Source organism: Carassius auratus, chromosome 9 (genome assembly GCF_003368295.1).
Source record: "Carassius auratus strain Wakin chromosome 9, ASM336829v1, whole genome shotgun sequence".
Taxonomy (NCBI): Eukaryota; Metazoa; Chordata; class Actinopteri; order Cypriniformes; family Cyprinidae; genus Carassius; species Carassius auratus.
The window spans coordinates 17,495,976-17,520,246 of record NC_039251.1 but is presented as its reverse complement, the minus strand read 5'-3'; the positions used below and the strand labels follow the sequence as shown (position 1 = coordinate 17,520,246).

The window sequence follows — 24,271 nt, the reverse complement described above, 5'->3', positions numbered from 1 at the left end:
AGAGTCCTGCCATCCCTTTCGCATTTCAGCGACAGGTTGTGTGCTTTTACTGTGAAGAGGCTGTTAGTACCTGGGAGTCAAACTTTTTAACAGTAACAGACTGTTAAACTGCACATCTGTTGTGTTGGGCTTCAGACTGATCCTGAATGTCAATAATAAAGGTCTCAAGCATCTTGAGTGACAAATTGTGATATATTATACTGATACCGGCAAGGTAGCATTAGATGTGTCCTTCCCACAAAACCAAAGCGTCGCTGAAAGCAACACTCATCCTCCAAACTCGATATGCTGTAAAAAGGGAAGCGAACCGTAGAGAACAAAAATGAAAAGGCCAACCTGGCATTTATCTGCGGGTTTTATCTATACACTAAAGGATAAATCAGGATAAATCAGGGCTTCCTTTTATCAGGAGGGCATTATGCTCCTTTATATTTATGCAGGAATATTTAACAGGAGACAAAAGGTGACTTTCTCCTTATTCATCTGCGAACAAGGCAATGCTGGCATTCTGAAAAGCCTGACATTTGAGCTTTTTGCCAACACCAGCAAAATTATATCCTTTCCATTGTAAATCAATGAAGTAGAATCATCGCCCACAAAGGGACTAGATTGCCTTGTCACTGTAACAGAGCCTGGCGCATGCACAAGCTTCACCCAGAACTGTTGTGTGCCGACGAAAGACAAGGGCATAAAGTCACCCTTGTCACTGTGCCCTTCCCCTTGATGAAGTACAGAAACTTAAAGCTCAAACTCATGAGATGATTACCCCACATCTGTTCATTAACACAGTTAATACATCTGCAAGATGCGTCATCACATTGCTCATGTGGTAAACATCGGAGGTCAGAAGTGGCTCAAGGTTTTCTCACTGGAATAAATGCCTACAGTCATGCCTACAATCGTTCAAAACATTGACAGTAAAGACACTTTTTGAACTTTCTATTCATCACATAAACTGAAATATTAAGCAGCAACTGTTTTTAATATTGGCAATAATAAGAAAAGTTTCTTGAGCTGCAAATCAGAACATTTAAAAAATGTATATGGATAATGACAAAGTAAAGACTGGAATAATGGCTGCTGAAAATTCAGCTTTGTCATTACAATAACTTTTTAAAACAAATAAATGCAGTATTGGTGAGCAAAATAAATTTCTTTCCAAAAAAAAATATTTAAAAAAAAAAGTGTATTATGACGCAATTTTAAAGCCCAACCGATGTCAATGGAGTAGAGAAGCAAATAAACAACTGTCTTTATTTACAGAATTAATTTACAGTAAGATGGAGCCGAGGTAAAGAACCCTAAATAAATATCCAACATGAATTCTGACAAGGCTATTCTATTAGTGTTGTGTAAGAGCTATAAGAATAAATGTCAAGTACAGTAATAAGTCACATACAGTAAAGTCCATAAATAAAGAGTTTGGCTTGTGTTTTGGTCACACTAAGCAAGTGACACTGAAATGTATACAGACATAACTAAAAAATTATCCTGGGAATCATAATATTGAAACGGTCACAGCTTGAATTATAATGGCACCTGAAACATGTACTAAACATGCTGGCATACAAGCATAAGCACCATGTCCCGCATTCAACACAGCGTGACATCTGCTATGCTTGTACACACTCACTCGGTTGATTTAACGATTAGGTATCAACATTTGAGTCATTTGTAAACAATGATTAAATGGAATGAAAAAGTTCTCTGTACCACATCATGGAAATAGTCACAGATTCAACATCATAAATCAGAGAGCATCTGAATAAAATGTATTTAAAGATAAAACCTAACAGTAAAATATGCTGATCTCTTGAACCTTTGTAATGACAAAGGTGATATAGGAAAAACAGGACTCTCAATATCTCAAACATTAGCGGGATGTGTAGACTGAGGTACTGTCTGTCTCAACACCTTAACATCAGGTGAAAGACGAACTCATCAGGGAAATTCACAGGTCACACTCATGCCACCCAACGAGATTTAGCTACGGCTTCAAGCAAACAAGTCACATCATGATTGTTCAGTTAAAAAAATAGTGGTTTTAAATTTCATCAATTTCATAAGCCAAATAAAAATAAAAATCAGCTTTGTGTAGATGCGCTAAAAAGACCATATTTTAGAGTTTGAACATCAGAATGAGTCACATGAGTTCAAATATGTAACATCATGTTAAACTACAGACCCATACCCACAAACATCAAAAGTGGTTTCAATGTAAGAAAACAGGATAATTTGAACGTTCTGGTCGAACATCCAGGTCATTTCAACCATTCATGTAAAAAAACGAAAACCAATAATGGGCAACATTGTTATCATAAATTGGTCTCATCCCAAGAAGAATCGTTTATATTCTTTAACATTTTTCTAACTATCCTCTCCAGATCTTTCCGGGCTCTCTGTTCTTCCTCCAGGGATTTCTTCATTTTTTTATAGTCCTGTTAGAATGGTAAAATCGTTTAAGCAGGAAATGGGAAATATTAAATCTGGTTTTCTATGAATTTAAATATTAAGAGAAAAACCTCCTCCGACCCTCACAGACACTCACCTTTTTAAGTTCTTGTACCTCATCTCTCAGAGCATAAACAACATCCACAAGGCTCCTAGGAAACATTGAATATCAAATATGTCAGTGAATATTTTTTTTTAATGCATACTGTAGCTCTATTCGTGTTCTCTTGACAAACATCCCTCTTTTTATTCTCATTATAAACCTTTTTCTGGTAATGGACAAATATGTGGTCTTACTTCTCCTCCGGTAGAGTCTGACCATTACTCTTCAACTTGTCTACACTGAACTTCTCCTCCCCGGGAACTATCAGCGCTGGGCTGGCATCTTTCCACTGTCCTGTTTCAAAAGAGAAGCCCCGCAGATTGAATTCAGGAGGTTTAGTTAAGTTGGACTAATTGATTAGGTCAGTACAGGACCACTGTGCCTCAGGAAATGGTTTGGACTGGATCAAACTTACACAGGACTGTGCGTGAGTGAGACAGGAGTTAGTCATGCAGAGAGGGATCATCCAAGAAAACTAAAAGCATTCAAAAACCAGAGGATCAAGAACTTCCTGAAGAGCGGTAAAACTACTATTTCCTCAACCACAAAACAAAACTCAAACAAGACAATACAAAACCAACAAAAGAAAACCAATTAACTGAAAATAGGCAGTACATTCATACAAAAAAATAAAAATCAAACAAAAAATAGTTTTTTGTTATAAGGGATCATTTTTTGAAAAGATAAACAGTGTACAAAACAACCCAAGATTTATTCAAAATGTATATTACAATGTTTGTTGTATTTTGTCATATATTTGACTCTGCATATATATAACAAACACAATAATGTCTTAATTTCAAACCACGTAAACATCACTGAATCATCTCTGTTGAGCTATTTTAAGAACATCTGAATGAAACAACCGACAAAAGGTAGTAAATTCATATTTTCTTGTTCTTTTTTTTTTTTTACCACAGAATAGAACTTGGTCACAAGAAATCACATAACATGAGGGAATTATACTCTTTGTCATTATTGAAATAATTGGCAGGTCGGTTTTCTTGTTTTGTCTCATAAACACGTCATACATAAAAGAGGAAAAGCATCAAACACTGAGTCTCGAATGAACAGTGAAGAACTCTTGACTATTACCATCCACACACCTGATTTGAATGGATTCTAATAGAATTTAAACCAACATTAAATTCAACATTTTTTGTAAACTTCCATATGTTTTTAACCATAGACACCACTATAAACTTACATGTTAGATACAAGCATACAAAAAGTCCCAAATCATTTGAAATGCATTTACAAGTTGAAAATAAATACATTTATATCACGCAAGTATGCACAAAACGTCTCCAGTAATACTGTCCGTGGTGCCATCTGAGAACCATGGTTATGAATTCTTCTCATTCGTGAAGCTCTCTAGTAAAAAACCCAACTTCTCATTTCAATCTAATGTTCACATTCAGTAAACAAAGTCCAAGTTAATACCACACATTTCAGATGAATGACAATACTCTAATATTTACAGAAACATTAAGAGATTTTAGCATCTTTTTTCTTTTACAGCAGAACCTGTCCTCGTTGCCTTCAGAGTGCATCGTACCTTCAACAGCATTAATAATTAAACACATCCAGGAATGAGGGAATGAAAACATCATTTTTTAAAGGACACTTAAATTAATAACAAATGCGAGACAAACAAATAAAATAAAAAATAAAAAAACTCAGTTAAAAGGTGCTGTATGTAAGTTTTTGACTCTACTAAAGAAAAAATACCATAATATGTTTGCAGATATTTAAGAAACATGCTCAGTTAACATACTTGTTTATCTGAAAAACAATTCTACAGTCAGTTACTCTCCTTTGAAAATGTGCGTTCCAGGCTGGAATGTCTGTCATTGTTTTGGTTTGTGAAACCCCGCCCACTGCCAGTTTACCCAATTGTATTTCAGCACCCGGGTTGCCAGTTGGCGGAAAACACAGCGTTTTCCATTTCATTCATTGTCAAGTGCGCTCGTTCCTGTTCGTGTCGTCAATCTGGCAACCTGTCTGTGCATCAAGTCTGATAATCATCCTACATACAGCACCTTTAAGTGAGGTTGGTGGTTTTAGGGGGAGTTCAGATGTCAAGGCAACAGGGAACTGCTTTGGGAAAGTGCATATATATGCAGAAAATAATGATGAACTGTGATTAATACAACACTGAAAAAATAAATAAATAAAAATGAACAAAATAAATATGCATTACAGTGACAGTTTGTTAAATAAATAAATAGTTTCAAATAAATATAAAGTCACTTGAAGTACGAGGAGTGAGGGGAAGTTTAATTTTGGTGGGAGATGTAGGAGCTCTTACGGGAAACAGAGCCCATCCTGTAACTGTGGGCCGTCCATATACTGTCATAGTCAGAGTCCTCTGAGAGGTCCGAGGTGGTCTCGGGCCTTGAGATGCTGCTACGGCGGCCCAGAGAGTCCACACTGGATTGATCCAAAACGTGGTTATGCATGAGATCAGTGCCTTGCCATGCTGAAGAAGCCATCCGTTCGCAGATGATGAGAGGGGGATCAAATCATATGAATGAAGGGACAGAGGGAGGGAGAATTGCAATTGGAAAGAGGCGTCGAACAAAGAATGGATGTGGGTAGTACAACCACCCAGACGGGAGAACCAATGATACCCCAAGAGAGTAAATGAGTTTTATAAATAAATTATTAAATAAAATAATGATGTGTGAAGATGTTAAAATCAAAATATGGGGAGGAGGGGGTCATGATAAATAAATGAACATCAAATATGATGAGGAAAAAAGAGAGAGGACATTGTTATAAGAGATCCCAGAATTATCTTGTTAAGATCAACAGGCTTTAGTTTATTTCTATGTTACACATAGAAAAGTAGATATGAATGAGGAATGTCTTAGAGGAAACAAGACGGAGATGAACAGGCCCGCATACAAGACTTACTTGAGTTCAGAGTCTGTCTGGTTTTGGCACTCGTGCAGTAGGCCTCGATTACTTTCAGGATCTGAGCATCTTCCTCCAAAGCTACAGTACCTGCGCAGGTCAGATGTTAGTTACATCAGACGCATGATCTTTTTTAGAAATTCTCAAAATCAGTAACAATATAAACCAGCTAACTTACTCTTCCTCAGTGCAAACTCCTCATCGGACGGCTTCCTCTCTGGCTTCCTCTTGGGCAGCAGCTTTTTCATAGTCTTGGGGCTTTTACTGAGGTCCTGGAAGAAGAGAAGGAACAGAAATAATACAAAAAGGACACAGAAATGTTGGTAAAACTAATACTTAAAGAGCCATGAGAGAGTGTATGATGTTATTTAGTTAAAGAGTTGAGTTATTTAAAGTTCACATATTAGTATCAAAATAATAGTAACCACAAAACCAATGGAAATGATCAACAATTACAATGTCTGTATTATATTATACTACATTTATTATTTTTTACAATATCTTATTTGGAAGACCAGTGTGCCGCATGATCAGCTTTAATCAGAGCCCAGAATACCTCTTTATAGCAGAGAGCAGCTGAGGGCCTGAGTGGGGGTGCTGGACGCAAGCAGCTCAGGCTCCAGGGCTTCTGGGTTTTAGGGGGCTCCAGGGGGCCCCACATCATGGTGCTGTGAGGGGCCCCATGAGAGGAGGGGTGTGGTAAGGTGTGGTAGGCAGGAGCAACTGTCAGGCCCCGGCTTTCTGCATGTCTGGACGGCGTCAGAGGGTGAGACGGGAGCTGGAGGGGTAAAAATTAGGTTCATGTTTAAGTTGGAGATAATGGACAGGCAAAACTTAAACCCTAAATAAATGAATTAATAAATCAATGTAGTGTGTTCTATTACACTTGAATATATTTTGTAAAGTTCTTTACGTCTGTGTTTACAAATGTGCTTTTACTTTTTTGCAAAGCTCTTCATGCACCTATAAAATCGTAAAATAAAGACAGACAGACAGACAGATAGATCTTTATGTCTAGGGTGGCCATATGCGCTGTTCATACGGGACACGTCCCTGCCTAAAATATCCAGATTTTGGCTATTTGCACTGTGCAGGTTAATCGTTGTGTAACATTCATGAAAGCTATAAAGAGCAGAGCAGACGGCTCCTTTGATTCAATTTCACATGTATGTTCGTTCATTTGACTTGAAGCATAGTGGTGCACTTTGTTTTGTTTTTTATTTGTGCACAGTAACGCTTCCAGTCAATTGAACTAATAAACGTGTGTGCATATTTGCCTCGCTTTGATCATTCTCTCTAGATCTCACCTTCTCACATACAGCCCCACTATTGGTCGATTATGTACAATACCTGCATGTTATTGGTCAAACTGCTCTGGATGTTTTAGGCAATACAGAAATCCTGGCCGGGATGTGTCCTGTATGAATGGCCACCCCATTTATGTCTGTTTTCAAATGTGTGTTGTTTTTACTTTTTGTTAACAAAAGCTCTTTGTGTATAGTAGCTATGAATGTATCAAATATAGAAAGATAAAAAAAAATTATCAAATATTTATATTTATCAATATTTGATGGCACTGAATATGCATTGATATTCAACAGTCTAATAGAAGTCCAATAAAGTGCATTCATTCATCATAAAAAAGTGCTCCACACGGGTCCGGGTTGTTAAAAAAAGCCTCCTGAAGCAAATCAATGCATTTTTTTAGGAGCCATGTGGAGAACTTTTTTTATGATGGGTGGATGCGCTTTGTTTGACTTTTATTAGACTACTTAATTTCTACAGCCGTTCACTGCCATTATAAAGATGGGAATTTTTTTATAGAACTCTAAATGTATTCGTCTGAAAGAAGAAAATCATTCACACCTAGGATAGCTTGTGGGTGAGTAATTTTCATTTTTGGGTGAACTATCCCTGTAAACACTATATGAGTGGTTTTCTAAGATGTGATGTTAAACAGGTGACCCACTGTGTGGCAGGGAACATTGAGGGGTTTCATGCTGGGAGCCGCCATGGTGTTGTGCTTGGTCTGTCGGTTCAGATGCTCGAGCCAGTCCTGCAGATCCTGTTTGTTATAGCAGATCACCTGAAGTCTCTCAAACCTGCTTCCTGTTGGATGGACACACAAGGAGAGTCAATGAATGACTAAGAATGATCAAAAACACTTGACTGTGTCCTGAACACAAAAGATGTGAGTCTGTTTGTCCTTACCTGAGAGCTCAAAAGCATTTTTATGACTTTCACAGTCTTCTAATGGGGTCACCGTCATCCCGCTCAAAGGTAGCTTGCCCTGAGTGAAACAAAGCAGACGTTTTCTATTTGTGCTAGAGCCGCAAGTGCCATTTTAATGTTTGAAAAGCTGTGTTTTGAGTGGATTTTAGGAGGTGGTGGAGCGAGGACAGTGAGAACTATTTGGCCGTGTAGTAAGTGTTTCTGACAGCGGCTGGTTTCTGACCTGGTAGATGAAGCCACTCATCCTGGGACTAGCAGACAGGATGAGCAAAACATGAGGAAACAGCAGAAGGTAACGCTCATGCTTATCCTAAAAAGAAAAATCAATATGAAAAAAAAAAACAATTGTAATACAACACAGCCATTATAACTATAGGACTGAAATCAATGGGTTTCATTCATGAAACACGAGCAGAACGAATTTTTGTGTAAATCGCGTGTTAAGTGGTTTTGGCGTAAATTTTCGGATTCATTAAAACGTTCGTATTTTCCAAATGTTAGTTGGTACGAAAGAAATCTACACCTGCTCCCAGCCACGCGTAAATAGTGCGTTTAACGTCTGAACGTTTTGCTCATTAATACGGCTGCATTTTAATTCACCTTAATCAGGTACATATTTACCCAGCATTTTGAAAATAATATTATATACATTAATTACATATGTTTTTTCTTTTAACTTTTATTATGAGAGCCAGTAATAGGATCTGTAATATGCTGCCAAACTTCCTTTTTTAGGACCTGATACGCCACTAGTACGCTTGAAATAAAATGTGGCGTTTTGAATGAACTTCTGATAATAAAACGTCAATTTCTGCAGCTGATAAATGTTTCTTTTTCAGTCGCTTTTGAGAAGACATGTTGAAATCCTTCGTTTGGTGTCATAATATGATGCTCATATATAGTTGTCAGTCGGATTTAATGGGAGGGATTTATGGTAATTGAGAGTGAGCGTGCACGCGCGTCCCATTTACGACTGATTGGAATTCATTAACACACACACACATTTCACTATCACATCTGACGTTTACGAAGTTTTTGTGAATCAGGAGAAGAGTTTTCGGGAAGTTCTCTTTACGCGCAAATCACCCAGATATTTACTCGTATATTTACGAATGTTTCATGAATGAGACCCAAAGACTTTTGGCATTTTTGTCAAAATGAATCAGCAATAGGTCTTTTTGAAACATGTTATTTACTTGTAATGCATTCGTGCTGTAAACAGCATGTTTCCAGGACTCATGATTCATGACTTACTCTAACCTTATATATTAATAACAGTAATTATACAAGGCTACCTGAAAACTACTCATAGTCGTGGTTGCATCAACATGTTATAAATTGTATTTTATCAAATTATTTAAGCAGATTTTTATTTTTCCATCAGAACAGTTTGGCAACTTGTCATTCCCAGACATGGGGCATGTAATTGCAAACAAACATTTTGTCAGAGGGTTTTGCCTTTACCATAAGACTTTTTTTTAGATCTAATAGAAGAAGCCACTTTAATAGTTAAAGTCACAATGAAACAGAAGCAGCAACAGATCTTTTCTTCTATATTTAATAAATGCCTGAGTAAAATGTAAAATTCTTTGAGAAATTTTTGTCATTAATTACCCTCATGTTGTTCCAAAACCTGCAAGACCTTCATTCATCTTCGGAGCACAAATTAAGATATTAATTTCATTGAAATCTGGGAGCTTTTTGACCCTGCACTGACAGCAATGCAGACCCAGAAACTTAGTAAGGACAGCAGTAAAATAGTCAGAAAGATCATTCTTAATTTGTGTTCTCAAGATGAATGAAGGTCTCACAGGTTTGAGTAATTATTGAGTAATTATTCCTCCAGGGTGAGTAATTATTGACAGAATTTTCATTTTTGGGGGAACCTACTCTTTAATGGAGTCTCTTATGCTCATCAAGGCTGTATTTGTTTGATCAAAATATGGAAAATGTTATATTGTAAAATATTACTGCAATTTCTAATATTGATTTCCTATTTTAATGTTCTTTAAAAACATTTATTTCTGTGACGGAGCACTGAATTTTCTTCAGCCATTACTCCAATCTTCAGTGTCACATGATCCTTCAGAAATCATACTGATATGCTGATTTATCAGTGTTGATACTGTTGTGCTTCTTAATATTTTTCTGAAACCTGTGATACTTTTTTCTTTGATTCTTTGACGAATAAACTAAATGAATAGACGAATAAAAAGAAAAGCATTTATTCAAAATAGAAATATTTTCTAACAATACAAGTATTTACTTTTTATCCATTTAACACATGCTTGCTGAATAAAAGCATTAATTCCTTAAATTGAAAAACTTTTGAATAGTAGTGTATATTGTAACACAACATTTCTACATTGAATAAACACTGTTCTTTTTAACTTTTTATTTATCAAAGAATCCTAAGCAGCACAACAGTTTCCAACACTGATAATAATTCAGCATATTAGAATGATTTCTGAAGGATCATGTGACACTGAAGACTGGTGAAATAATGCTGAAAATTCAGCTTTGCTTCACAGGAATAAATCAGATTTTAAAGTACATTAAAATAAAAAGCATATTTTAAACTGCAACAATATTCCAGAAAATTACAGTATTTTCAAATAAATGCAACCGTGATGAGCATAAGAAACTTCTTTAAAAAAAACATTAAAATCTTACTTTTAAATGGCACTGTACGAGACCAAAGAGAAGTCTGATGTTTCACTGGATAATCGAGTTATGACATTTTGATTAAACATTGTCAAAAATTAAAAACCGTCATGAATTAATCATTCACAATATAATAACATTCATTTGGAAAAGGGTGAGTTTTCATTTCATGATGTATCGGCCACTGAGACCTGACCTCACAGCCGTGGTTCTGGACCATGGCCTGACTCATATACAGCACTGAACCCAGGGTCTTGATGTCTTCCCCCTCCCACAGGCGAATCGTCTCAACCAGGATCTGAAGCTCAAGCTCCTTGCGCTTCCGCACCTCCTGACATTGTGCCTGTAACCACAGCAACACAATACGTTATGAAAGCTGATTGCTATGACAATGATCCACACCTAACTGCAGCAGCAAAGCCACGGGACGCCAGTCGGTTTTAGCATATTAACTAGGCAGTCAACACTCACAGAGAGATTCTTGAAAGCCGTCATACATTTCTGAATTTCAGTCCTGTCTGGATGACCCTCCTGAAGAGGAAAGAAGACAGTGTCACATTGAAATGCCACCAACCATTAAAACCTCAACAGAAATCACATAAACTCAATTTCTCTATCTATCTCTTCTACCTCCATGTGTCTCTCCAGTTCCTTAAGTAACGTGGGATATTTGTCAAGTCTCATGAAGGGTTTGCTGAGGCCAGAGGTGAGCGTGAGAATGCCTGGTATCGACGCACCCCTCCCCTCCATGAACTCCCCGAGCTCCTCACTGTAGGGACAGAAATGAGAAGTTATTCCCAGCTATCAGTGTAGAGGCTCTCTGTGAATCAGAACAGGGTATGATGGTGTACCTGTGATCGGTGAGAATACTGACTGCCGATGGGTGGTTAGAGCAGTAAGACACGTAAAGAGACCTCATCTGGGGCATGAGATTCAGGAAGAACCCTCCCACTCTCTGCTGTAGCTCTGGAAGCCTTAAAATCACAGAACGTTGAGGAGAATTATTACACAAATATTGTGCTAATATTCTTCAAAGATTCTACTTGCTCTACTATTTTTCCGAACCTAGGATATAAATCTATATTCCCAATAATAACAACGTATTCTGCAATTAATTAAACATCTTAAATTTAAAGTCTCCAGTAATTTTGTAGATAAACCACCATTAAAGTTGAACACCAAAAAAAGATAGAAAAAAAAAGAAAAATAGAAAGAAAGAAATGAATACTTTTTTTCGGCAAGGATGCATTAAATTGATCAAAAGTGGCGTGAAAAATATTTCTTTTTCAAATACATGCTGATGAACTTTCTATTCATCAAAAAAATGAATCATGCAATTTATAATCAAATCAATTCATTTTGATATATTCAATTAGAAAACGTATTTTAAACTGCAACAATATTTCATAACTTCACTCTATTTCTGATCAAGAGATAAGAGACTTCTTTCAAAAACAAAAAAATTATTACTGACCCCAAATTTTGGAATGGTAGTGTACTTTCAGTCTTAATTTTGATATCTATTTTGGGTTTTTGCAAACAGGACTCGACAAGGCATGGTCAGCCCGGCTAAATTTAGAATAATATAATAATGTAAAGTTAATAATATAACATCAATATTTTTATATATGTACCTCTGTGTTTCTTTTCTTTGATCTTAGACTATATATATATATATATATATATATATATATATATATATATATATATATATATATATATATATATATATATATATATATATAATTTTTATTTATTTTTTTTCATTAAGAAAAAAGAAACAAATATATTTTACTTACTCAATTTACTTTCTTTGAGAAGTATAAATTCATAAATAGTTTTGCTGGTAAACTCAGTTAGCATTTTCCAAACATATTAAAGGATTTACCTCTAGAGGTCAGTGTAAACATTAGAAACCTCTAGTGATAGTCAAATCCTTTTAATGGACCTCAGGTTACTGCCCAGGTCTATTTTCATCATCTAAGAGTCGAAACTTGATACATTTGATTGAGTCTCAGTTTCACTAAGTGCTCCGGCCCTCCTGTTGTAAATTACTCAGGGGCTGCTAAGAGAGGGGCCGGGAATCACACGGCTGCTCACGGTTTGCGTAATACTCACTTGGTAGTGTCCTCCAGTGACTGGACCAGAGTCTGCTGGAAAGTGCTGATTTCCTCCAGGTTCCCGAGAATGACACTTACATCTGAGGGACTCAGTCTGTGGGAAACAATAAGAACTGTAAACCAGTGCTCAAACATAATTTTTTGCAAATTATAGGAAAACTTCAGGGGACAGGATTAAATCACATTATTTTCTTAATTAATTACCTTAAATCAACACATTTAACTCTAAAGCCATAGTCAGAGAACACATAATAAAAATAAATTAAAAAACACAATTGTGAATGTCCTTATGTTTTATTGGTTGTGTTTCTACAAGGGAAAAGCAAAGCTTTTTACTTGTCTGTCATCTGTAGAGGTCTCAGATAGTTAGTCAAAAGGTTCTGGAGCTCCTTTGAATATTCAGTTTCAGTTTCTAGAATGTTCTGTAGCACCTGAACACAAACAAAAAGCAGCTATTTTTAGATCAGATATTTGTAACACAATGATTAGAATTCAGCTGCGCTTATTCACTGTTAATGCACTAAATCTCCAAAATTAAGCAAATCACCTGGTGAGCCTTGAAAAGGGTAAGTGATGGACATGTGCTTACCAGGTTGTAGTAGGTTTTACTGATAGATGTGGTATCAAAACCTTTGGGAGGGCTTTTAAGAGTTCCAGATTTAGGGGACACTTGTTTGTCTGTAAAGACACAGTGTTTTAATAATGCACTGTGGACCAAGAGAAGTATTTATACTGGTCCACAGCAAACTGACACTTACCAGACCCTTTAACCTCTCGGACATAATTACTTGGAAACCAGCCTGTCTTGCCGTTGAGGGATCCTTCCCACCAACCCCCTTCTTCCGTGCGAGTAACGTTGATGATGTCACCCTTACTGAAAGAAAGCTCATCCTCATTGGTCTGCTGGAAGTTGAAGCGAGCTTTAACCACTAACTGAGCGTTACTGTTCTCCGTCATGTCCTATGAGAGAGAGAGAGAGAGAGAGAGAGAGAGAGAGAGAACTTATGTTTACATGATGCAGACTTATAGTGTGCTAACTAGTTCCATAAATTTAAACTGACCCTTTTACATGAATTCTGGAGACTGTCACCACATCACCAACAATTTAATTTAGAAACATCAAATGAAGGACATCTTTGCTTTTCTATTGTAGTTAAAAATACACCAATATGACAATTACACACTGGGGTGTCAAGCTGCTCTTCACATACACAGAAAAGTTATATACTATTGTTCAGATTAATCTAGATTAAAATGGCTCATTTGAATTCTGCCGAAGGCATTCAGAATATGTGTGTTACCCAATAAAATTGACAAACAGTAAGTCTTTGAGAAGGGGTTTATCAAGCTAGGTGAAAAGGGGCTCATCTCCTGTTTCCAAAATGCATCACAAAGTGCTTGAAAAAGCTGTAAACTAATTCCACATTGCACAAGTTGCAATCAACCTTACAAATGTTTCACAGCAATGTTTAAGTTTTTTTTTAAAGTTTGTAGGTGTCAAGGTACAGAAACCAAATAATTAAATGTAAAATAGCACTGGATAGTCTTCAATGTAAAAATGAAATATACAATCAAACCTACATTTATTCAGACACCTTCAACATTTCTCACATTATTACAGTTTTGCTATATATATCAAAAATTATATCTGGTGTCAAAATAATTTTGGTTTGACTGTTAAATCTTCAAAGTAATGCAGTCAAGAGCAGTGAGTGATTTTCATTTTTATTTTCTTGGATTAACATTACAGCAGCCAGTCGCTAAATTAGGCGCGGTCCCTTTAAGAGACCATGAACGCATCCAATATAATACACATCCCATTTTTTCCTCAGCTGTTTACTTTCACTTAAGAAATAACTGACAGCTTTTTCGAGCATTATTTCCAAGGTGGATATTTTGACACATTTTGTATGAATTTGTCGGCACAAATATAAAGAGCAAAAATAAGCAAATTCGATGTTCAAGTGTTTTGAGACGCCTTTCTCTTCACAGAAGAGAGCTCGGTTCAGTGTCGCTGTCCGTGATAAGCGTCTCTCTCTCTCTCCGCACCGAACACAGCACGCGAGTTCATCTTTTCCACATATTGTTTTTGGATATTTTAATGTTTAAATCGACAAGCGGTAAGGATTAAAATCATGTGAAAAAGAGAAGCTTTCGTGACGATGCGCAGCAGTGGTCCGTCAACTGTCCTGAGCATCTTTTTAGGCTGGCCTTAGCCAGTCGGTTATATAAAATATCAAGGTGAAAGTAATCATAGCTTGCTTAGTATAGACCCAGCTCCCAACCCAAATTTGAGAATAGATTAACGGCGATATTTTTTTTATCGCCCGATAAGAGTCTCACGTTAACGCACCGGCCCACCACTAATATATATATATATATATATATATATTTTTTTTTTTTTTTTCAAGAAATTAGTAAGAATTACATCGATCAAAAGCAACAGTAAAGACTTTTATTATGTTACAAAATATTTATATTTTGAATAAATGGTGATCTTCAATTTTTTATATTCATCAAAGAATCCTGAAAAAAAAATGTATCACAGTGTCTAAAAAAATGTATACTGATAATAATAAGAAAAGTTTCTTGAGCACCACATCAACATATAAGAATGATTTCTGAAGGATCATGTGACTCTGAGGCCTGGAGTAATGGTCGTGAAAATTCAGCTTTACATTAGAGAAATAAATAAACATATTCAGACGGAAAATTTTACTTGAAATTGTAATAATATTATACAATATCACAATTTTTTATGTAGCCTATTTTTAAGCAAATAAATGCAGCCCTGGTGGGTATGAGAGACTCCTTTCAAAACATTTAAAAAATCTTATTGAGCCCTAACTTTGGTAATGTAGATGTAATGCACATGTAAAATAATATTTTGACTGAGACCCGCTGCGGCTGGTCAAGTGTTCTCACCCCAGTGTTACTCACAAGGCTGCGGAACTGGTTATGGAGCAATTTAGAGGATCGGCCCAGTGAGGACTGGGAGGCCAGTGATTCGAAGGACTTGATCCGATGGGCAGAAGAGTGACGGGTACATACAGAGTCGCTGTCTATGCCAATATCTACACCAAAGAGAGAAGACAGAGGAGAATAATAACCAATGGGAACATCTGTTACACAGTCAAACACTGGAAGAAGAGTACATTAGACACTTTAAATACATTTGAATCTGCTGATAACACTGTGATTTTAGGCTTTAACGTTTGTTTCTTTGTTTTTTGTAATAGCGTGTTGTTTAAAATGACTCGATTTATATTATGAAAATCTAAATAGAATAATTCTCACCTGCAGTGACTTTATTGAGGACAACCAGTGTAGTGAGGACTCTGCTGAAGTTGTGGCCCTGAAACAGGTCACCAGCCTCAAAAGGCTACAGAGAGAGAAACATTATATAACATCATTAATCTAGACCACCTACATGTCAGTTAAAAGAGAACCATACAGGACTCTAGCCTAGAAATTTCTTCAGGTTGCGCTACATAAACTTTACAAGTCTGACACACTATTTTAACCATGCGCACACTTTATTACAAGGGCAGGACAAATTTAGAAAAGTGAAAATACTAATATCAACACTACACTCCCGATACACAATATCACAGAACTAGAAAAAAAAATATTGATATGTTTTTCACTATATGAAAACAAGGAATAACAATCTATATCCTTTTAAGTTTGATTTACCGATATATCATACCCGTTGTAAACATAAATACCAAATTTACCAATGTATGTTTTAATAAAAACATTTAATTTTAATGAAAATTACTGAGAAGGACCCCAAAACTAATCTAGTCTTCCAAAACATAATGGACAAATAAAAGTCTCTTTGTGATATCATTGTCGTATTCACAACAATGGTTGTTGCCAGCATAAACGGTGAATATAGTGAATATTTCATTTATATATCATCCAGACCTGTTATGAAAAATAAAAGAGTCCACATACAGCATCTATTAGAGGCAATCATCAGGCATTCTTTGTTTGTGCCGTTTAGTCTTTGAGCAGGTAGTGTGGTTAGCCATAGGTCACTAATGTCTCTAACTAATGGCTGATAAAGTGACAAATCTGATACGTTCAGCTCTATATGGTCTGTCCTGTGTTGATCTTTGCCAGTATTGTAACGGTTTGATGGGTAGTTATGTGTACTTATCAGTGGATGTGTGCGTGAGAACTTCAAGAGAAAATATCAGCTTCCGCTCTGATTACAGTTTATGCCCTGAGAGAAGCAAAAACAAGTATGTGTGGATGTGAATAAGTGGACAATGCATCATCTCGAGCGCTTTGCCTTTCAAAGTAACAATGCTCTTTCAGTGACTTACTAAATCACTCTAAGAATATGTCGGTTTTAAAATGATGCCCTACTTTATATAAGAACATTCATCATAGATTGTATGATGAATGTTCTTCCATGCTCTCCCATCAGCATAATTTAATGAAAAATGTGCAATTTCAATTATTTTAGTAACTGTAATAATAAACAAGTCTGGAGTCAGTAACTCTGGGAAAGAAAAAAAAAAACATTCATATCATTCAGTATAAATGTATTAAATGGATAAAAAGTTACATAAGAAACATTTATGATGTTACAAAATATTTATATAAGTATTTAGAACATCAGAACTTTCTATTTATCTATCCTGAAAAAAAAACAAAATGTGTCGCAGCTTGCCCAAAAATATAGAGCATCACAGATGTTATCAACAGGAAAATAAGACAACCATAAGAATTGGTGTACTTGAATGATTTCTGAAAAATCGCGTGACACTGAAGCCTGGAGTAATGGCTGCTGAAAATTTACCTTTGCCATCACATAAATAAATAATATTTTAGAATATATTAAAATAGAAAGCATTTATTTTGAATAGTAATACTATTTCACATTATTACAGTTTGTACTGTTGATTTAAAAAAAATGCAGTCTTAGGGAGCAAGAGCGACTTCAAAAACATCAACAACAATTTTTTTTTACCAAACTCATTAGTAGGACAGTGTTTGACACAATAAGAGCTTTTTATCATATTTATAATATATTACAATTTCAAGTTTGTCATAATGTGAAGGCAGACTTATTCATTTCACAACACACATTATCTTTAGCTAATTCTCTTTAGTCTCCAAAAAATAAAGAATTAATTAAAATCTTTATAATTCATTGCATATAACTCCCTAGATTAAAGAATTATATATTTGGATATCACTGTGCAGTATTTAACTCCAGCAAAAACAACGCAATTTTAGCCTTACTGTGGCGTGATCCCATTTCAAGTAATATCAAACATTAACAACAGTGGGAGCTGTGATAGAGTCTGAACAAAGTGTATAGCCAGACAGGAGATCTGAAAAAGCCATCATTTAGTTAAGCTTGAGATCACATCATCACAGCTGAATGAGTTCAGTGCTTCATGGAGAAGGAGCTTCAGAAGAGGCTGCTCACAAGGCAGAGCGAACTGGACACAGACTAGCGAAAATCCTGTAAACCACAAATTTGGAGCAAAGGGATAAGCTTTCATCTCCCAGAGGTCAAAGAGTCTAACTTTAATACAAAAAATAAAAACTACAAAACAAACTCTCATACAATTTAAAAAAGCCTTTCAATCAGGCCTAGTTGTATCACATAACCTATATGCAAGGTTTGTCATCTGGGAATGTGATTACAAATCATAGGCTGGGGGCATGACAACATTAACACGTCCTTGCAATGTCTGTGACAAGTGCTCACAGCTGTAATCTTCCACACATATGACTAAAAATAAGTGTTTACCAACAGCTCATTTCTATTCCCAAAATTTAGCACACTGTGATGGTGCTGGTGATGACAGAGTTGAACCCTAATGAAGCCTTGGGCATTGCCGGGTCAAACGAATACCTTTTAACAGGTCAGAGAGGAGCAAATTACTGTGACAGAGGTGCAACAGGAAACTCGAGAACAATAACGCACCATATGAGAAAACTCATAAACCCACACAATGTAGAGTAGATAAAAAGCAATTTGAACTGTGGGAAAGTATACGAATGCAAACAAACCCCGAGAAGAATTCATTAACATTATCTCCAGCAGAACAAACACCTCTAGAGATCACAGTGTAGAAGCAGACTTCGATGCACACCAGGCACAGCATTAATCACACATTATGTGGCCAAGAGCTCCATATGTGACACGGGCCTCAACCTCACCACATCTAGATACACTTGACAATACATTAGCATCACCCTGAACCATCTGTTCCTTAATAAATGCGCATTGATCAAATCCCACTAGCCCTTTGTATGTCTTTCCGTCCACATTTGTGAAATGTTAAATGATTAAGCCATTAAGTCTCTAACAGTGGACAGAAAAACACTGTAAAAAATGGAGTTAACATAATTCACTTCATAACACAATCAATATTAAAGTGTAACTTAATATTATTATTAGTTTTACCCTACAATAGCTCTGACATATTAAATCCAATCATTTAATTTTCCAAACACGTCTTTAACATCACACTTGATATTTTCCCCATACTGTATAGACCTAAAAATGTCTGTATGCATTAAAAATATATATTTGCCCTTATATTTTTGGAAGGACATGCCTCACAAAATTGTTAAAATATTGTGGGTAGCCTACTCTGAGTTTTTTTTTTATTATTTTTTTTTCTTTTTTACAAAAGGTTGAAACACATTATGAAAGTGACTTTTGTTGAACTTAACCAAGCAGAAAACAACTTTTGAATCCATACCAGAGCTTCAAATTCATGCTGACTCAAATGAAACACAAAAACTGTACATGAATGGACAAAGCAACGCCATTCATAGATGACACAGCCCTTATAATGCTGTAGTAGCGCACAAACTCGCCAGAAAAATCCCGATATTGTATTGACAAACATTTTACAACCAAAACCAAATAAACCCTAGCTACATTTTCATAACATAACCAAGCTTTTGTCCCATCAGACTGTGACAATGAACCGATGTGCATGGCATGATCTCACTCGCATCGGTCCAGAGTTGCGTCTTTCTGTCTACTGCACGCTTCTTTTGTTGATTGTTTTCATTGTGGCGCCAATGCAGCAACATACAGTAGAGTCAAAGCACCATAAATACACCAACTTACCTCGACGCGAAACACCGCGCAGCCCTTGAGAAACTCCGTGATGTTGCTCAAGCACTCGCTGTCGTTCTTGGGATCCTGATAGATCTGCGGGAATCGGGAAGAGCAGTTAAAAAGTGTGAAAGCTTTGGGAGTGAAGCACTGGCTCGAGTATCCTGTAAGAGAGTCCACGGGCTGGCTGCCTGCCTGCCTGACTATAACCACATCCACCACACACACATCGCGAAACAGAGCTGCAGCACCGTGGAGATGGACAGCAGGAAGCGGGAGGAAGTGACGTTTGCAGATGGACGCCGAGCACAATGGGACGTGATCAACACACCCCTTCTCTGGCGGGGGAAGTTAAAACGGGTCCGTCAGTCAGAGCAGGTTTTTGAGAGTCTAATGAGGGGGTGCAAAACAAAACATTCTTACAGCAGTTAAAACCTTCTGATAAATATAACAGGCATTTGTGTATGTGACCCTGGACCATAAAACCAGTCATAAGGGTCCATTTTTAAATTGAGGTTTATAGCCTCATATGAAAGCTGAATAAAGGTTTCTATAGATGTATGGTTTGTTAGGACAGGACAATATTTGACTGAGGTACAACTATTTGAAAATCTGGAATCTGAGGGTGCAAAAAAAATCAAAATATTGATAAAATCGCCTTTAAGGTTGTCTGAATGAAGTTCTTAGCAATGCATATAACTAATGAAAATTAAGATTTGATATAGGCCTAGGCTATACGGTAGGAAGTTTGCAAAATATCATCATGGAACATGATCTTTACTTAATAATGAATGAAAAAATAAATAATATCCTGATGATTTTTGGCATACAAAGAAATCAATCATTTTGACAGTGATTTCAGTGACTAAATTTGTTGCATATACTACTGCAGCATGAAGGCATATGTTGACAATGTGTTGTGAGCTGACCAACATACAATACAGAAAGGTAAACACATGGTGAATTAGCACTGAAATGTGTTTGAGGTGAAATCAGATAAAAAAATGCTTTAGTCACTATTTGTGTTGTCAGATTGAAACCTTCTTGAGACTCACTATAGCATGGATATCTTAATGTGTACTTAACAATTAACTTCAAAGATATAATTCCAGTGCCTAAAAGTATTTCCCCTTTAATGGTGTTACTGGGGGTTACAGTTTTTCTTTCAGGAACTGCAGTGTGCTCCATTTTGTAAGTTCCCCAGAGACATGTGCCTAGAGGTTCTCTAAAGGCTTCTTTCTGCCAGTGTGGCAATCTGTTTTTCATTTTTACATTACAAAATTATCAGACTGGGATAAAATGATTTCTTTTAAATGTTTTAATGTATGGTGCCTGCCAACCCACTCATCCGTATCTGAAATAATAATAACAATAACTACAAAAAAATTAATGGAATGCAAATAACAAATGTATTTACATATCAAATGTATTTTGTAGATTTTAACATTTACATGTACAGTAAGTACAGTTAAACACATTAAATCATATGATTTAAGAAGGGGGCAGTTTACCAAAAATGAAAATTCTGTCATCCTTTACTCACCCTCATGTCGTTCCAAACCCATATGTCTGTCGTTCATCTTTGAGTCCCAGATTAAGATACTTGTATGAAACCTAAGAGGTATCTGTCCTACTATTGAAAGTCCATTCAACCTAAAATGTTGATGGTTTAAAAATTTCATACAGTCATTATAAAAGCAATGCATATGAATCAAGTGATTTAATCTAAGTATACTGAAAGTCCAAGGTTGCATTAAAAATATCTTCATCTGCATTCTGAAAATTAACAAATGTTTTTGTAAAATGTCATTCTGCATTTAGGCCAAACCTCAAATGCTTCCACTAAGTTGGACAGCATGAAGCAAAAGTATGGTTTTAAGTTCTTGTTGTGGCAACCAGATACATTACGAGCTGATTTACTGAGAGAGGTTCAAGAATGAAAGTATCAGCAAATCAAATAGCAATATCAATAAAGCTTTCCTTCTTTGCTGTGTCATCCTATTAGAAGCTGCAAATGATACCTAAGACTGTACTGTAGCTAGGAAATGGGTGCTTCATTTTAAGTCGGTGGACCTTACAGCTGAAGCTAGCATTTATTTATTAATTGTAGTTAATTGTCAGGATTCTTAAGTCTAAATACCCTCATTTTTAAAAAAATATATTTTCTATTCTTTTAGAGATACAAAATGGAGTAATGAATCTAAGAATAGCAGTAACTGCCCATTGCAGGAGACAAATCTTCCTTATGAAAGCAAGTATCAAACGGTCTTGTTCTCATAATAGTACAGAGCATGTACCAGAATAATTAAGTCTGTATGATAATTTTGTTCAACTATTGCTTAATTTCAGATTTTGATAGTCAAAAATACTATAACAGATATGTGGGTCAAAACACCAATGTTTATGTGCTGATGATAATAAAAGAAGTGACATGAGTCACACAAGTAATATTTATTTTTTTATTTTTATGTTGCATTAAATGAAGGTTGCATAACAGTTTTTTTTTTTTGCACTCTGTGGACAGTCCCAACAGAAACATGATGCTTCTGCCCACACCATCTAAAAAAAGGTCAAGTGTACCATTATTTCTTTTTCCACTTTAAATATGCAAACTTTAGATTTTTTTTTTTTTTACTTCCACACAGTTCTCTCCAGGATATACACCTGCTGTAAGCATCCTATTGTTATGTTCACAGTGAGAGTTTGAAATTTGATAAGCAAACCAGATGGGGCTTGAAAGGAGGTTATTGCTGTCATAAACTGTTAGTCATTGTCAGCGCTGACCCTGAATATGACTGATTTCTTGAAATGCACCCCCTCTGTGTATACCAAACCAAAAAGGACAGACTCCATGCATTATTTATGGAAAAGACGAACTGCTTTAGAAAACATGTTGGATATCATTATACCTGAGTGGTCATGTGCTGCTTTAATTATCGGGGGGGAAAATGCATTTCTTATTTGAATTCTGTTTCCTCTGAGAGGCATACTGAAATCTTTATGGCTTTCATAAATTTGCATTTACCCTCAGGTATCTTGATCAGTGGAATTTATTGTTTTCGATCTGATACTATGAATTGTGTTATCGTGGTTTAATGTTACTGCATTCTGATTATTTCTGTGCAATTTAACTGAGATAAGAAAATAACGTGTGTTGAACTGCAGTTGAATGCCATTTGTTATGCCTTTCCAGTTTGCATTGCATTACATTGGACAGAAGCAGCTAGGGGCTTATGGGAATAATAACAATAATAAAAAACACTGTTTCTTTAAACGAGAGCGCATCCGCTTTTTTGTCTATTTATTGTCTATGGCGGCCCATTTCCAGTGTAGGCAATATAAGCAAGGGTGCATAGCTGTTATACCTTGATAACAGATTTATGCTATTCATACACAGCCATGTAATGCGATTTGCACACGCTTATCCTCAGGTTTCCATATTGTGTACTAAGTAGGTTATCATTTACATCTCACGTACAGACGGTTTATATATGTTTTACTGGATTTCTATTAGATATGACAGTCAAATGCGTTCAACATTCAGCTTGGTACAGATCTCACAATAAAATCGACGACTGCCAATATTGTCGCCTGGAGCAACAGCAGCACTAGCTGCTGCAAGGGCTGCGTTTACATTCATACAGAGGATTAAACATCTGTTGTGACCTATATATAAGCTATACATGCCACTTGTGTTATAATAAATATTAAAGCCCGTGCAGTGTGAAGATTACAGGAAAATGATCAGTGAACACGGTGCGCCAAAGGGAGGATGCGCGCTTACTTTATCAGTAGTGCCTGGACGCAGCCGCTCCAGCAGCCTGCACAGGACGACCCCATCCCTTAGCGAAGACTGCAGAAATCCATCGGGGTCCGAAATGGTCTTTTTTGGTGATTCCAAAACCCCGAGCGTAATAAGCCAAGTAACCGTTTGTTCCGCCGGATTCATGGCCACACCAAGCAAGCAAGGTCGAAGCTCTCAGTATAGCGATTGTAATGGGGAAAGAATTAGGCTGTCTGTTATTAACCACTCGTTGAACTGGGCACCATTTTCCTCTAAAACATGTTGTTTGAGGGTTGCCGCATTATATGGCGCTCCATGGAGATGAGTAATGCAATCGCTTCGCTCCCATTTCCTTTATTACGACAAGCTGTCAAACGCCTTTCACTGGAATACAGTCAGCGCACGAACCTGCATCTTCCGGCAGATGACATCACAGCATAGACACAGCATATGTGACCAGTCGGCTTCTCATCCTGCTTTGCATGTGCACTGCATAGGTTCACCTGCTCTTTGCATGACTAATGTGTCGTAGCATAAAGATCCAGTGTACATTTATTACAAGATCTATTTTTAAAGATTATTGAGAAGGAGGATTTGAGGATTTTCTACCTTAATAAAAGGACGTTATGAAGTATTTCTGTACATTGTGAGAGTGTGAATGCATCGATACATACAGTATAGGGGATTTTAAATATGCAGTCTTCAAGCCTCCCGTTAATGGGCAGGTTATACGAGACTTGTTTTTATCAGACTAGTAAGTTCAGATGTGGTCCGCAGGGTGGCGTCCTTTGACGTAGCATTTGGCCTGCTGAACCAGACTATAATGGTTTAATGATTTTGAGCTGGTTTAGTCTGGCCTTGTGGTTCTCTCAGTCTCACCAGTCCTCAAAACAGAT

The 24,271-nt window shown here is 36.5% G+C and overlaps 1 protein-coding gene across 6 annotated transcripts; it reads right to left on the bottom strand.

Annotated features, from left to right (window-relative positions):
• Positions 1 to 1,219: 1,219 nt before the first annotated feature.
• On the bottom strand, positions 1,220 to 23,893 carry LOC113108548 (rho guanine nucleotide exchange factor 7-like). 6 transcript variants are annotated; one of them, XM_026271745.1, is made up of 23 exons: positions 23,376 to 23,892; positions 19,604 to 19,687; positions 15,787 to 15,871; positions 15,430 to 15,563; positions 13,248 to 13,449; positions 13,079 to 13,167; positions 12,826 to 12,920; positions 12,488 to 12,583; positions 11,221 to 11,343; positions 11,000 to 11,138; positions 10,841 to 10,900; positions 10,566 to 10,712; positions 7,929 to 8,015; positions 7,685 to 7,763; positions 7,443 to 7,582; positions 6,030 to 6,251; positions 5,652 to 5,745; positions 5,474 to 5,563; positions 4,866 to 5,036; positions 4,074 to 4,081; positions 2,749 to 2,843; positions 2,549 to 2,603; positions 1,220 to 2,438 (listed from the first exon to the last, which is right to left on the bottom strand). In XM_026271745.1, exons 1-23 carry the CDS (start codon positions 23,538 to 23,540, stop codon positions 2,316 to 2,318), a joined length of 2,583 nt encoding a protein of 860 aa, XP_026127530.1. In that variant the 5' UTR covers positions 23,541 to 23,892; the 3' UTR covers positions 1,220 to 2,315. The 6 variants fall into 6 exon arrangements, with proteins under 6 accessions (XP_026127530.1, XP_026127529.1, XP_026127524.1 ...); XM_026271744.1 differs by lacking the exon at positions 4,074 to 4,081 and having other exon boundaries at positions 2,749 to 2,848; positions 15,415 to 15,563; positions 23,376 to 23,893; XM_026271739.1 differs by lacking the exons at positions 4,074 to 4,081; positions 4,866 to 5,036 and having other exon boundaries at positions 2,749 to 2,848; positions 15,415 to 15,563; positions 23,376 to 23,891.
• Between the last annotated feature and the right edge of the window lie 378 nt (positions 23,894 to 24,271).

Coding starts and splice junctions, on each gene's coding strand:
- LOC113108548 (XM_026271744.1), bottom strand. CDS start 23,540: ATGAATCCGGCGGAACAAACGGTTACTTGGCTTATTACGCTCGGGGTT. Junction 15,872..19,603: donor GCGCGGTGTTTCGCGTCGAG/GTAAGTTGGTGT, acceptor CTCTCTCTGTAG/CCTTTTGAGGCTGGTGACCT. Junction 7,583..7,684: donor AAATGCTTTTGAGCTCTCAG/GTAAGGACAAAC, acceptor TCCATCCAACAG/GAAGCAGGTTTGAGAGACTT.